The sequence below is a fragment of the Magallana gigas genome, chromosome 3 (assembly GCF_963853765.1).
Source record: "Magallana gigas chromosome 3, xbMagGiga1.1, whole genome shotgun sequence".
Classification (NCBI taxonomy): Eukaryota; Metazoa; Mollusca; class Bivalvia; order Ostreida; family Ostreidae; genus Magallana; species Magallana gigas.
Genome location: NC_088855.1, coordinates 7,708,669 through 7,725,002, shown reverse-complemented (window position 1 = coordinate 7,725,002; position 16,334 = coordinate 7,708,669). Strand labels below are relative to the sequence as shown.

The window sequence follows — 16,334 nt, the reverse complement described above, 5'->3', positions numbered from 1 at the left end:
TGCCAAAACGTTCATACTGAAGTGCCAAAAGCCACAGTCATATTGTTTGTTCTTCCACTTTTTGCATTTTTTTGTAATACATGTACCAGAAAATGTCGTTATAGCATTTTACTCGATTGCTATCTCGATTAAGCCTATGAGCATTGCAGGTAATGTTAATTTTGTATCTGAAACACAATACTTGAAAAAATTATAACCTTGTACACCAATGAATGCATGAAAATGAATATCTGTGTTAAGTCAAGCATACTTATAGTTGACTGTTAAATTCTCCAAGTATATGTGAATTGGGCAGCAATACATTAATACATCTCTAAGATGTTGTAAATTATCCAAACCTACCAAAATAGGGGGTTTTTTTTCTAGAAAATCCAAAACAAAAATACAAAAACAAGAAGTGTTTCATTTATTCTACTTGTACAACAAAGTTTGAAATGAAGCATTCAACATATCACACCACAAGGACAGAGCGGAGAGCAGGTCACATGATACAAACAAAAATCAGTTCACAATAAACACCCTCTAACAATTACATCCCACCCCTTTTCAAATTTTCCCTTCAACATTCCAAGGCAGATGGAAAGGAGACACTGATATAAAGTTCTTCATCTTAATATATTGTATAAATTGTTGGACTGGTATCATAACACATAACGCATGAAATTATCATTTAGAAAATAGATAGTTTAATAAACACAGTAACCTAGAATGCTATCTATGGACATACTGAATTAAATTCAGTTGCTGAATTTGGAGCACAAGCATTACGGACCTAAAAAATAAAAACATCAACTTTGCCCACCCCCTCAATCTCACTTCAATGTCATACAAAGTGATATCTAACTCACCATCAACACAATAATCCCAACTTAAACAAGTAACAAATTCATACACACAGCACAATGAACCTCTATAGTTTTAGACATTCAAAAATTGAATGTTTTTACATATACTTTGGTTTTTTAAAAAGTCACTTTGAAACTAAATAGTTATTTCAAAATGAAAGGTTTTGAATATTAGATGACTGATGCTATTTTATTTCAGGCTATATTCTATTCAGCCTCTGTCCCTGTGGTGGTAAAAAACCAAAGAGATTCCGAGATTTCACAAAACAAAAAAAGGTCAACAATCATAAAAATAAAACATAGATATTTTTTTTTACCAACAAATGCTGAAATTTACATAGTACATGGTATCACACACATATACAGGCTTATTATATAGAGGTTTTGATCAATTTCTTATTATGCATGCGTAAAAATATGAATACTGTGTATGAATTAAAAATTCTACATTTGAGAAGTACTGTAAAATAGAAACAAAACATTACATTTGGATGCTTGGTCAGAAAAATTTAAAACCATGTAAGTAGTACATTGTACATGCTACATTGTAAGCTCAATTTTTTTTTGGGCCAAAAATTTAAAAAATAATGTAACAGGTAGGTGCCCAGTACCATTATCTTCAAATTATTTCTGTTGTAAAAAATTTGATAAGGGAAATAACTCAATTTTCATATATTCAAAACCTCAAATTGCAAAACTGCCCCTTTCAAAATGGCAATTTGCCCTTTCTCAATATTGCAATAAAATTTAAAAAAAACTGCCAACCTTAACCAGTGGCATCCAAAAAACAAACTATAAACAATATTTTGGGACCTAACACTTGTCATCAATTTTTGTTCCCACTCGCTCAAATTATTCCCCCTCTTCACTAATACGCCGCTTTCACTGTGAACCAAGTATTACATGTGTCATTTTTCTATTTATGAAGTTGAGAACAAATCAGAAAACAAGTACAGAAAGTTGTTTAACTTTAAGAATTGCATTTGGTATCCATCTATGATAAATACATGTATACAAAAGCAAAGATTGTTCCTTCATGTCATGGATATTTTTGACAAACACATAATACTTGGTTTACAGTATTTTAAACAGAATGACTTATCTGTGGGGTCAAATCCACATAATCCTCCCATTCAAGTAGTCAAAATTTTGCTGTACTTTATTTACTTTTCAGTAATTTAATGATTTGTTTAACAGGTACTAGTTAAAATTGAAAGGCAGATAATTTACTAAATGTTGTGGGACGAAAATTGCTAGAAATCATCTTTTCTAGTTGACAAAGTAGAAAAGAATCATTTTCACGTAATAGGGGTATATCAGCTAGTATTGAGATATCTCTTTAAAAAAAACGGATATTGTACCTTAACAAATTGCACATGTAACACTTATAAATAAAAAATCTGACATCTTGGAAAAATCATATAACAACATCTTGTGTATTGGGTTTTGAACCAAAATAGAGGGCATTCTAAACAACTGTTAGTCTTTGTACTAAGTTATGTATAGAGATTAGTACATAGGTAGAAAACATGGTATGAAATTTGCATAGCAGTTGTATTCAATACACTAAATTTTCACCAGTGAACAAATTGACCAGCGGTAACATGTTCACACGTCACATGTTCAAACCTCGCTAGACTAGACAGATTATGAGAACACAGAGAATAAGAACCAAGACAATGTTCACAACAGTCCAACTTTCAGCAGTCAGACAGGTGTTTAACACACATGTTGAATGTACAATAACGGACATCTACTACACTCTTACCAAAACATTCACATCACTCATTACACGTGCATTGTATATAGGACCAATACTGTATGAGCTAGCATACAGAATTATATCTGCCTCTCTCATAATTTTGCCAACTTGCATTCAAAAACAAACTTGTCCTTTTTTGGTTCACATAAATACAATTTTCAAATACTTAATGTTATTAACATTATAGAATTTTTAATTTGCCTATCTAAGATGTGTGCAGTTGGGGCAACAAAAACAAAGAACAGGGCAAAGATAACCCCGGTATGTCGGCTGCAGTTCAAATTATAATGTTCAACCAGTATGCTTCACAAGAAGCCAATTTATACTTGTAGTATATATATTTTTTTTAAAAACACAATCAAATGTATACATTAATTGTAAGGCTTGAAGCACTTCACCACAATAGTACTATATGTTTTACATATACAAAGACTCCTTCACAAGGGGATATAAATCATAAGTAATCAAAAATAAGAAATTCACAAGTACATTTATACATGGCTGTAAAAACTATATGCATATGTATAAAATAGGAATCTTTAAGTTACATGATGATTGCTACAAGCAGTTAAAATACTTTTTTAAAAAATTCTGAACAACAATCCATACTACTTGGTAGTAAAAAATAAATATATACATTTTGGTAAATTTAAATGCTTAAGCTTTCACTTTAATAAAATTAAAATAAAAGATATGGTTTATTCCACAAGGCTGATACATAATGACAAAAAGCAATAAAAACATCTTTCTGAAAGATTACAACTAATAAGTATTAAGTCTTGGGGGTAGGGTGAGGGGGAAGGAGGTGTGAGAGAGGGGGTGGGGCAGTGAGGAGTTGAATAGAACACCGTGACTGGTCGTTGGTTCTGCTGCTTCCTTTCGCGGTGTGCTGGAGTCGCTATTGCCCGAAGACAACGGAGATTGCCGAGGGGTGGATCTCTGTTCTTGAGAGGAGGGAGTGAGACGGGAGCTGCTGGACGTTTGTGGGGGTGGGGAGGTGAGGGGCGAGGACCTCAGTTCCTGGGGGGTGGGTCTGGTGGAGGGCAGTAGATGATTGAATTGTCCCGCAGAATTCTGCACGTTCTGTTGAAGATGAGAGATGAACGAAGGCGACATCAGGGAGTGGGGGATGTTGGAGGACATCAGAGATAGTGGGGGTAGAGAGTGCGGGGGTAGCAATGGGTTCTGCATGTGATGAGGCGATGATAGAAGTGTGGTGGACGAGATATTGTTCGATTGTTCAGCAGACATGGCCAAGGACATTTGATCCGATTCTAGTGGCCTTGACAAACTATCCTTGTGAAGGTCAAGAAAACGACTGAAATTAGATGTCCGTGGGTCACTGACAAAGGAGAGCGGAACGGAGCTCCCCCTGGTGGTAGCGGAGAAGTCCTTGTCCTTGGTTCGGTCCGCTGAGTTGGTCATGGAATTGTTGGTGTTGGACTGTCGCGGTTTTCTGGGCTTGTATGGAAGAGTGAACTGACCATCCATGTGTCGGACATTGACATGCATCTATAAGAGAGACGAATGACAGCTAAAATGTACCAAATGTTACAATGCCAATTCATAACAAAAGTTTCAAGTATCTATAAAAAAATTAAATATCATTCATACACACATATTATGGGTGTTTGTTTGTGGGGAAGAGAGAGGAAGAGATTTGGGGAACAGAGAAAGAGAAACAAAACTTCCAATGGTATGTATCACAAGACAGCTACTCATTTTTTCTTTATGTAGTAGAGGGTTTTCAAAAAGACTGAAGAACTCCAATTTAGTATCAATACTGCTATATTTCATTGAATTGTTTTAATTTATTTGAGTTACCCGAGTACTCCTGTTAGTCTAACCTTGATGGTACGGTTTTTGAGAGAAAGAGGGGAAGAGAGAGAGAAAGAGGGGGAGAGAGAGAGGGGGGAGAGAGTACTGTAGCCCTAACCTTGATGGTGTGGTTCTTGAGGCTGCTCTCGTTGGTGTAAGCGCGGCTACAGATGGAACACTGGTACTGTTTGTTGGCTGCCTTCTTGACGTGGTCCTCGTGGTTCCGCATGTGGTGGTGGAGATTGGCCATCTGAGCAAATGCCCGGTCACAACCATCAAAACAACAGCGGTAAGGCTTCTCCCCTACAATGTGTCAGATAATAAGTACAGGGACAGGCATCATAAGTGATATATCAACAATCCTTTGGTAACCATTTGACCAAATTGAAAATAGTTTGCTCAATACTTGATCTAAACCTGAATATTTCTTTTAGTGTTATTGTTATTACTACATGCCTCTTAATTGCTTTGATCTTTTCATTATACATACTGTATACAGGGTTATTTTCACTGTGTCATTTTTGCCCGATTACAATTGCAAACGGTTTAGCCCCTACTTGAATTCACCCTGGTTCAATTGTGTTTAAAGAGATATATATTTGAGATATTGGAATTCGCCATGTTTTAAATTTGCCCGCTTACATTGGGGGCGAAAAATAAAATGGGGATGAATATTTCCCTGTATACATTTATTGCTGTGTAATTACTAATCAGACATGCCAAACTGTTTTAGAATTTCAGTGATATGGGTAGTTAACAACATAAAGAGCATCAGATTCCCTATCCCTCCAAAGTTATATGAATATTATAATTAAAATAAAGATGTTGCATTTGATAAAGATTTATTGATGATTCCAGATTATGATTGAATGAACTAAACATATTTATTACATGATGGTGAAAAAATAAAATCTATTCCCTGCAGAAAAATCAATGTTTCTGGGGGTATAATCTCAGCTCCTGGACATCTCGTACATGCAATAAATAGAACAATTACTAAGCTATAGTAAAATCATTAGCATTAGACATTTTGCAAACTCATCATTCAAATTATATATACATGTACTTGAGTTTTCAGACATCAGATAGAGATTTATCTGCTCATCCAGGGGTTTTATCATATCTTCCAAGTGAAAATTCAAAAGTGTTTGGAAGTGGATATACATATATATTTGTAAATTGTTCATTTTAATGGGTTCTATTTTTTTTTTAAATTCTTCATTTTTATGGGTTCTATTTATTTGACAAAATAAACAATTTGTCAACTAGCCTCAGGTGCATGAAACCAGCCAAAGTTAGTAAGTATAAAACACACATAAAACAGCATGAGAGATGACAGCTGAAATACACAAAACATAATAAAATTTTATTCTTCATTACACATTCAACAAACCCAAAGATAATTAAGAATAAGATTTGTCTAAAGCTATGGAAACTTGAATCCTTGGCTGTAAAGTCTAATACATGTACCGGTACATGATTCTCAGTAAAATCAAACAATTATAACATTGACTTGGCTTAAAAGAGGTTGGTGTCGATCACTGTATGGGCATTCTACTGTACAGTAGAATCTAAACATTTACATGAATGGTGCATGTAAATATACAAAACATACAAACACATTTACAATTTGGCACAGTCATTTTTCCTAATTCAAGGCAAAAAATCCTTTTAGGCTATGTTTAATACAAGAAAAATTCTACAGCATTCATGTTGCTACAAGTTTTGTTAACAATTTTTCAGTTACCTGTGTGAATTCTAAGGTGTTGCTGTAGGTGACAAAGTTGCTTGAAGCCCTTATCACAGAATGAGCAGATGTGCTTGCGTATCCCAGTGTGCACCAAACTGTGCTGTGCGAGCTGCTGCTTGCTCTTGAAGCCCTTGCTACAGTTTGGACAGAGGTGGGTGCGGTCTGGATGAACCGTGGAGTTGACCTCCACAAAGTGCTGGTCATTGGAGGTCAGCTGGGAGTCATCAGGGGTCATGTCTGAGTTGTCTGTGGGGTGAGACAGGCTCAGGTCTGAAATAATGTCATCAAGTTTAAAAAGAAAAGCTTAAACTAACAATTCTCTCCTCTTAAATGATACATTGATGGTAAATGTTTGAAGTGACTTGTTTGTCTTTGGGTAGTTTTCAAGTCAATTATTTTGATTTCTGATGCTTAATTGTGGCAGTGGTACCTTTGTAATTATAATGTAAAAAAAATATATTCTGTCTACAATCTTCATAATTTACCGGTACTTCTTGATTAAGAAAATGGTTTACAGTCTGTATATCTATATACATGGGTTTTTTTTTTTTGGCTTATGTCTTTACATCACAATGTGTTCAACTCCTAAACCTATGTATCTATTCAATACAGTTGATAACATGGTATCCAACAATATGTATAAACTTATGATAGCGATTACAATACAAGGAGGCTACTGAAAAATGATTCATTATTTCTTTTTTTTAATTGAAAATAATAAATAAGACTACTAGAATCTGTAGGCATTAAGTAAATAAAGGAAAGGGCTTAGACTGTGTGCATTGTTACTTTTCATTTCCCAATTTTAATTCATTTTATTGAATTTTTTTTTTAAACAAAATTAAACTTTAAGATAAAATTCAATATCTGCATTTGCATTCCTAAAACAATGTTTGCGGAAATCCAATACCAAAAAATCCATGTTTTTTCCTCCATGAAACATTATTGAAATTCAATTCTTCACTGGAGTTTTCACATTAGGCATGCATCTCTATGGTAACCATCTTAATTTTATGAATTACTTGTACCTAATAAAAGATTGAATTCTTTACATGCAGCATTGGTACTCATGGAATTCAAGCAAGCAATTAAGGGTCTATTTAGACATGCCCCGAAACAATGCATGGTGGTTTCACAGCCAATATTGGTACACAGGTTTCTAATTCTTGTCAGTTGATTGACTGAATCAAGAAATATTGATGATAGGCATGAAAAAATTCAAATCAAGTTAATTCACAGAAAAAAGGAGAAATCAATCTGTAACTTAGAAATCTTTCGAGGAAAGAGGTTTTCCATTACTAAAATTTTTTTTCTCTTTTCAATCCTTTTTTATTTCTACAAGTCCTTGTAGGCATATGATATTTAAAGTGAAATATGTATTTCAGCGTACCATATTTAATAGTGTGTCAGATATTTTGCAAACTAGGGCCTTATTATAATTGTGATACCTAGTAGTTTGTCTGTGGATGGAACTTATTTCTCACACAAACATAAAGCAATTTGTGATAAGAAAATACTTGAAAATAAAATAAAAATTTAATCATTCTCATAATATCCCTTAGTGAAAAACTGGAAACCTCACTTTTCCCCAAAACTAGCACCATCATTTAAAGTCAAACATATTAGTTTAATATTTTCCAAGCACAAGTTCAATATGTAATTTAATTAAAATCTTTGACCATGAGCTACAAAGACGTAACACGGAATTACTATGCACCATTCTGTGACAGTCTAGATCAATACTCTCTATGATATAGAAAGATGTGAGCATATACCTACTCCACAATACTTACTGTAAATAGACTTACAGTAGATTCCTTATATTAAGTGAGTACTTAATTCAGTGATTCTACCACTTTGCATCAAATCGCGGAATATAGAATTGCAAATGCTAAATTCTTATTACGTACAGTTTCATTTAGTTGACATCTGCCCTAAAAACAGAAGCAAGAATTTGAAATCTGCGAGATGTGCTTCTCGCGATTTTATGCGGATATTCATTCCTCACATCTAATAAGGAATCTACAGTATTTGTGTACATCTGAAATAAATAAATAAATAACCCCCCCCCCTCCCCAAATAGCTTTGTAACTTACCCTGTGGGGTCCTGATGTACTGTGATGAGGGATGGTGGGTGTCCACAGGCAGAGACATTCCACCGGTCATGGAGGCCATGCTGTAGGTAGGTCGGCCCGGTGGGTGGGACTGAGGGGGTGGGGTCTGTCCATACGACAGGAGAGCAGACACAGCACTAGCAGCCTCTGACATGTTGTCCCTGTTTGTAGACATTAACCAGTACGTTAGCAACAGTTTAAAATTCTCAAACCATGGGTCCATCATATGGAGGACAAAGGCGTAATCCAAGGGAAAAAATAGACTTCAGTTCACTTGGCGGTAACTGTTTTCTTTAGATTCCTCTCCTCTTGTCCCTTTCACTTGTATTTTTTTAAGAATACCAGGTGAATAAGGAGTTTTCTTAAATGTGTTTTCTATATTAGTTCATGGGCCTAGTCTCACAAAGGGCATCAGTACGATCGGACTAAAACTGGGATTTCTCTCTCATATACAATCGGCTATCATTTCCATCTGATATCCACACTTTTTTTCCTCTCTCGATAATTCCTGTTTTTTACACATTAATTTCTCGGGAGAACAAGCTAGTTTTTTTTTTTAAGTATTACATAACTCTGACACATCAATCATTGACTATTCTTGGCAAAGAAAATGAAATGGATTCACAACGTCCCTTTATTTTTTTTAATAGTGCTTAGTTTTTTTTCTCTCTGTCTATCAACCCTGATGCAATAAGCTTGTGTATTGATCATGGATATAAATTTCCATTCACTATTATATAACACCATAAAACTTGCATTTTAATTGATCACCTGCTTCAATTAATCCTGTTTTTACTTCATCGATCAGAGAATCTGACACAATTGTTTCCTAGTTCTTTTTAATCAAAACTGGTGACATTTTCTTTGATAAATTCCAATGACAAGCATTGCGAAATATATTGAGAATTTTTTTTTCAAACATCAAGATCCTCTCCATTAGGAAGAAATGAAAATCTTGCCATCTGCTGTTAATGAAACAACTCGAATCTGCTTCCCAATCATACACATTCCATCAAATTCATCTTGTGCACAAGTCTATTTTTATCAAAATCTACAGCATTCAAATTTTGAGTTGAATTTTCTGATATCATCGCAGGATAAAACGTTACATAATACAAAATTTGAAGCACATTCTTCCATTATTTCTTTTGACAGCCTGTCGACTAACACACAAACTTGAACAAATCAATTTTTTCCTAGATCATGTGCAGTTTTCTGAATGCATGTTTCAACTTCGATTAAGAGCATAGCACTGCAGATCAGCATGCTAACTAAGACACACAAATATTCAGACACCATCTCCACAGTATACGAAAAAATCCTCCATATTATGTAATCAAATGTTTGAATAATTTCCACATTTTAACGTGACAGCTCATTGTCATGTGCTTTAAGAAGAGAAACGAAAACGATGAATCTCCGAGACTAAACAAAACCCTGAACTCCGTAGCACCACTAAAATGCTTTTATCTTCTCTCACTCCCCGTCTTCAAAATAGACATTCTATATGCTTGAGTGATGCTTTTTTTATGAAAATGTACATTTCAATTTAAAATTGTCCCAAGCGACAGCTATTTAGATTAAATGTTTTCACTCTGGGCTGCTACATGGCCAATATTTCTACACATGTCACTCAATTTACCTGTTCTCACCTGTATGGAGACACACAGGTATCGAGAGCATTATATATAAAATATCCCTACAGGGGGTTTTTTCATCTCAATTGGATTGGACAGTTTTGTTTTACATTTTTTAAGTTTGAATTCATTTCCCTATGACCTTTAAGGAATCATTTGTTATTGCATTTTGATGGTCATCTAAAATTAGTTTCAATCAAATGCTTCTCAATTAAATCAAACCAAGTTTTCTTTAAAGAGAACCCTTGCCAGTCCCATGGGCCTTAACAGTCACCTGAGTATTATCTAACCCTGTGATGGTTCTGTAAAATAACATTGCATTTGAACATGCATACTCTCATGTGCATTTATCAAATGGATACCGGTATGTTTAATGGTTATGTTAGTATAACTAAACAGTATATAGGATATTGTACAATTCCTAAATACTCCTGAGACATCGTAGGGGTATCATGGAAAAGAAGTGCCATTGGAATTTTGATGTTAGTAAAAAGTTTTTCTACCTCCAATCAAGATTTCTTAACACAAAATCAAAAGTCAAGAATTGTTTAAATCCATAATGAATTTTCCATACATGATCCATTGGGTGGGTGGGTAGGTGGCTGGGCAGTATGGTAAATGATCTGCCTCATCCTTGTACAATATTGGCCCATACACAAATCAATTTTTCCTTCCATAAAGAGAACAGTAGGGGGACATTTTGAAAAGTACAAATACTTTTCAACTAAATTATTGATCGATACCCCTTCAGCCACATCAGGACCCTATCAAGGCATCAGAACCCCTGACCAAAGGATCGTGAATTTCAGAATCCCTTGGGGCACTTGCCAAACAGACTACTCTAAATGTACTGTAAAATGATCTGGGAGAATGTTAAGGTTTAGGGGTTAGGATCTCAATCATTTTAAAGATAAATTGACCAATTACATAAAATTAGGATGGGGTATGAGGATGGAGATGACTCTGGGGGTAATAAACTAACTACTGCATGAAACTAGACATATGCAACAAAACTATTTGTGGTTTGAACAAATGGGTTGAGATCTTAACTGATGTACAGAAAATTGTTTATGGCTCAAGGGTTACTTTTAAACCCACGACTCAATACATCCTGATATGAGCAAGTAGAAAATATATAGCTTTAAGAGTGGGGTAGGGGTGGGAGTGGGGTTTAAACAATTTCACGATTCAAGACCATTAACATTTGTATGGGGTTTAGACACCTATTTAGCAACTACAAATCGGGTGCTTTTACGAATTATTTGTTATAACATGTACTATATATTTACATGTTCCATTGTCTTTGTTTAATGTATGATAATACTTCATATTGATTTTGTAACGTTTAGTCCAATACATTTCTTCAATGACTATTTAACTATTTACCGGTAATCATACAATCGCTGAAAATATATAAATATAAGTAATAAGGAATATTAGGTGAACAATTATGGTCGGGCATGATAAAATCACCCCATCCATATTTGATCACCTCATAATACTCAAAGAAGGATTCCATAACTCAAAGAAGGATTCCATATTCTGTTCATTTATAAAATGCATTTTTCCATGTTTAAAAAATGATTGACCCGCCTCTCTCTACACAAAATATGTGTCAATATTTACAGTATGACGTCACATTGACAAGCGCACCGCGATCAGTCAGTTGTTTATATTTATTGTAGTTCAACTTATTTGACTACAAAGTTGCACGCATAGGTAATTTTTAATGTAGTTGAATGTTTTCGTACCCATAACAATTGGAAATTACATTACTTATTAGCATTTTTGACGACTTGTTGTTTTGTATGATGTCATAGTTAATATTTCCCGTACTTTCTGATCGGCACGACCACAAAGTAAACCTTAACAGTGCTGCGTATGATCAGTATAAACCATCAACTAAATCTCAAGGAGCAGAGAGGAATATTTTTAAAGAATGCATTCACTATATGATCAGTAGCCCTGCCTTACCACACCCTTGCCCTAAGGTCAGGAAATTTTTGAAAAGGTCTCCCTTCTTGCCATCACTATAAAACAGAGTATTATTTGATAGCCATACCCAGGGGAGAAGATTAATATTTTTAAAGAATGTTTTTCACTTAATGACTAATTAATACCTGAACATGTACAAGAACCCCTGACCTTGGGATAATGAAATCTAAACTTAGGATAGAAGTCTGCTGTCAATAATTAATTGCTACCTGTATATACATGTACTTAGTAAGTTTTTGTTACCAGATGCCTAAAAGTACAGAAGTTTTCAAAACTTACATCAATTTTAAGGCAAAATCAAAGACTTTTCATGAAATTCTTCCAACTTAACAGATTAATATATATCAAATGTGCTCAAGACTGGCTCAGTAGTACTCAAGAGGTTGAAAATGTCAAAATGTTCACGGCCAACGGACGCTGACAAACACAAATCACAATAGATTCGCCCAAGTGACTCAAGTTTCATGCTCAATCTATGGAATTTTGGGAAACTCTCACATATCTCTTCCCATGCAGTCAAACTTCATTATCTCAAACAATATGGGACTGTTTAAAAACTTCTGAGATATCCGAGTAATTGAGATATTAAGGGTAAAATATTTAAAAAATAAGGTGGTTGGGAAATACAAATCACTTCGACATATCCATTGTATTCGAGATAGCAGTGTTCAAGATAACGAAATTTAACTGTAGTTATGATTAAATTACCTGGGGGTATAAAGGCTTCAGAATTGAAATTCTTACCAAGAGTGGTCTGGGAATGGTTTCAAATCTTTAAACAAGCCATTCTAGGAAAAAAAAAAACAAAACTTTAAACATATAATTGAGTGTAGTTTACAAGATATCACATTTATTACTGTAAACAAATTACATTTGGCTGTGTATTCTAGCTATTTAGTGGTTTGGGCGGAATTTGGCTTTCACTATAAATTGATAACATCACCAAACGTCAAACATATATATGTTGATAAATAGGTGCATTGAAAAAATGGACTAAATCAAATCCAGGCTAACCTGTTGAATTATCACATAGTTATTGTACAGGCTATACTTAAGCATTGAATGCTTATTTTTGGATGTCGTCGGTCCTATGACACACCAAGCGGTGCACACAAATTGAATACGCGCAGAATGATAATTTGTCTGCACCGCTTGGTGTGTCATAGGACCCACGACTTTCAAAAATAAGCATTCAATGCTTATATTTATATTTTCATACTGATGTCTATTTGTATGAAATATTGTGTATCGCCTTTATAAAGCCATTTTCACGTTCTTAGTCAGGGATATGAAACAAACATGGAACAGCCATATTAACATGATATTTACTTAGCTTCCGCAACAAATAATATAGTGCCAGAAATTTTGTGGAGAAAAATCTTTTTATTAAGAAGAGGATATATATTAATGATTGTTTTTCAAAAGTACATATCAAATTGGTTATTTAAGATTGAAAGTTTAATTTTATCTTACAAAAATAAATATACTCAAAACATGTGAAGACGTTTGTATCTGTGCTCATGGCACATGAATTTGCAAAGTGTATCCATAGAAAATTGAACGTTGCAGATTTCCATTGCAAATACACATTGATTGTAAATACTGGTATATATGTTACAGTGTTTTATACTCCTTTACTAAAGATGTAGGACATACAACACAGAATTCTGTTTCAATCTCAGGCTATCTGATATTAATTAAACATTTATTTAGATATACCAGCAACCTAAAATATCAAAACATACAAAGGAGAAAAAATCCAAAATTAAAAATGTTTTTAAATTTGAAAAACATTGAGTACTCATTCATTACCATAAGTCAAAGAAAGACAACTCAAAGTTATCAATATCCATGCAGGGTCAATGAGTTTACAAATGGTCTTTACGGGTATTTTAAATTAAACTCATAAAAAAAAACAAATATCAAATTCTATTTATATGGATAATTGAAATAAAATTGCAAAATTTAAGAAATATTGTTAATTTTTTTATATTTGAACTAATTTCCATTGAAATAGAAATGATTATAACAAAATTAAATTTAACAAACTTTATATTGCAGTCTATTATAGTCTATTCCTTGTTATAAAATTATATTATAAATTGTGACTATATTTAAACATCTGTTGGAAACTAGCATTATTTCATCAAAGATATTTCATATGTAAATATTCTTGTATATAATATTTAAAAACATAATTTAAGTCAAATTTTCTCAACATGCAGATGTTGCCAAAGTACAGCTCACATATTTGTCAATGTTTTATAACAGCTAGTTACTAAACTTTTCAATGGCTTATTCCATGCATTACATTTTAATTAAAACTCAACTTCATAACTAAAGGTAGATATGGCAATTAAAATTGTTTATGATCAAAGAAAATGACAGAATAGTAATAAAATGAAAAGTCTATGTCCTTTTAATAATAATATAATAATTGTCTATGTATAGGTATTTTATTATTACCCTGCAAACAACATGAAAGTACCTCGGATGATAATGTTAAAAATTTGTCCAAGGTGTATTCCAAATGAATTAAAGATGTAAACATTTCCAATCATAAATCTCTGTTGGTAAGAAATATTTGTTTTCATTCCTTTTAATTTCTCTAGGTACAATCAGATGATGAGTCAATGAAGAAATCTGGAATTTTTTCTCTTTCATTGATTTTAATTGTACTTAATTGACAGGTATGTTAAAGTCGTCAAAATAACAATGGAATGAACAACTTTGGATAGACTACAATAATATCTCAGCAAAATTGAATAAGTAATCTAAAACAAAATATATATAGTCTTGGAGTGAGTGGATTGAACTTTAGTGTCCTAGACCAACACAAGTGTTGGTGTCCCATATAATAGAGAGGTTGAGATTTAAAACATGCATATAATAGAGAGGTTGAGATTTAAAACTACACATACATGTTTTTGTAATTTATCAGTTGAGATTTCTTAACTTGTAGGATATAAATGTGTATGTAAATCGACACAGTTTGGTGACATTAATTTATTTAGTTAATTCCAAATAAATGGTAAATTTCTTATCAATTTTCCAGCAAATGAAGTTTAAAAATCTATATTATGTATCACAAGAATACATTCACTCATCAATAAGATTTTATTCGTTGTAAAAAGCTACACATTTGTACTTGCGTGTAGACGACACTCTATAAGTTTAGAGAACATGTAGAAACCATGTCGTCCCAAAAACTGATGACGTAATACGCAAAGAATTTAGGTGATTCTCCTAGTTCACGTACACGTACCCATACACGTTTGAAATCTCAACCTCTCTACTGTATATTTTTTGTATATGTAAGGCACTGTAGCTCTACTCAATGTCAACTCAAATTTTCCCATAGAGCTAAAGATCAGCATCCAGGACAGGCATGGCATTCATACACTTCTGTTTGCGAATTCAGGTACCAAATGTACATTTTTCTTCAAACATAATTAAAAGCATAAAAAGTCATTCTTCTGACAACTACCCATACTCCAGAACCAAAACATGAGCGTTTGTTAAGAGAGGTGGATGAAAGCTATGCCTGTTCATCTCTTTACACAGAATAATGTCAGATACAGTTATTTTCCACGGAACAGTCATTTTAATTACAATCATGCAGATAAATTCTAGAAATCAATAAAATTCTATGATAACAAAGTATATTTCAATTAAGGATAAATTCATATAAGTCTTAAACGCTCTGTTTGATTCTAAACTTTGATAAAAATACTTCAAAAGATGATATTTCCGTCGCTATCTTTTTCTATCTTTGAGACTTTCAGACTGTCCATGGTTCCAGCATGTACAGAGAAAGTAAAAGAATACGTAAAACCCAGAGTGTAAATAACAACTGTTTTAGTCGAATCACTATAGATATTTATCAATAATAAAGATATCATATGTTACCTGAATAACCTGCAGATCACATGTCACTTATATCTAAACGATGTGACAGACTTCTCTTTTCTTGATAATAATGGTAAAGCCGCTTACATCACTAAACATATTTAATCGATATCTTTTCAATGTTCTGGTAACTTCTGTATCTTTTAGTGTGACATAATTATGTGATGTCTAACTTTTCTTAAAAATATACATATGAGTGCTTGACTATGCCATATTAATAAATTTTCTTAATGTCGCTTATGATTTAGGTAATAATTAGGCGTCGGGTTGTTTCGACGCTAAGGAAAGTTCGCTCCGAGACCATTCGCTCTTGATGGATTCATTTTGCCGAGATATTATTTCTGCTAAGATTGATCGTTTGCATAAAACTGTAAATAACAGGAATAAATCATTAAATAGGTTAATTGGTGCATATCCTCTGAACTTTTTTTTTGGGGGGGGGGGGAGGGGGCAAAGTTTTTAATTGTAACTTTTTTATATGAATTTCATAAGTCAGAATTTTAA

General features: G+C 33.4%; 1 protein-coding gene across 3 annotated transcripts; it reads right to left on the bottom strand.

Annotated features, from left to right (window-relative positions):
- Positions 1-389: 389 nt before the first annotated feature.
- Positions 390-15,978, bottom strand: LOC105328464 (zinc finger transcription factor lin-29). 3 transcript variants are annotated; one of them, XM_034461508.2, is made up of 6 exons: positions 15,831-15,966; positions 12,666-12,709; positions 8,272-8,450; positions 6,173-6,445; positions 4,544-4,728; positions 390-4,119 (listed from the first exon to the last, which is right to left on the bottom strand). In XM_034461508.2, the coding sequence occupies exons 3-6, from the start codon at positions 8,441-8,443 to the stop codon at positions 3,370-3,372; spliced, it is 1,380 nt and encodes a 459-aa protein (XP_034317399.2). In that variant the 5' UTR covers positions 8,444-8,450; positions 12,666-12,709; positions 15,831-15,966; the 3' UTR covers positions 390-3,369. The 3 variants fall into 3 exon arrangements, with proteins under 3 accessions (XP_034317399.2, XP_011427643.3, XP_011427642.3); XM_011429341.4 differs by lacking the exon at positions 12,666-12,709 and having other exon boundaries at positions 15,831-15,978; XM_011429340.4 differs by lacking the exons at positions 12,666-12,709; positions 15,831-15,966 and having other exon boundaries at positions 8,272-9,882.
- Between the last annotated feature and the right edge of the window lie 356 nt (positions 15,979-16,334).

Excerpts from the sequence above, each read along its gene's own strand:
- LOC105328464 (XM_011429340.4), bottom strand. The coding sequence starts at position 8,515 with ATGATGGACCCATGGTTTGAGAATTTTAAACTGTTGCTAACGTACTGG. Across the intron at positions 6,446-8,271 it reads GTACATCAGGACCCCACAGG|ACCTGAGCCTGTCTCACCCC; the intron begins GTAAGTTACAAA and ends ACATTATTTCAG. Across the intron at positions 4,120-4,543 it reads TCAAGAACCACACCATCAAG|ATGCATGTCAATGTCCGACA; the intron begins GTTAGGGCTACA and ends TCTCTCTTATAG.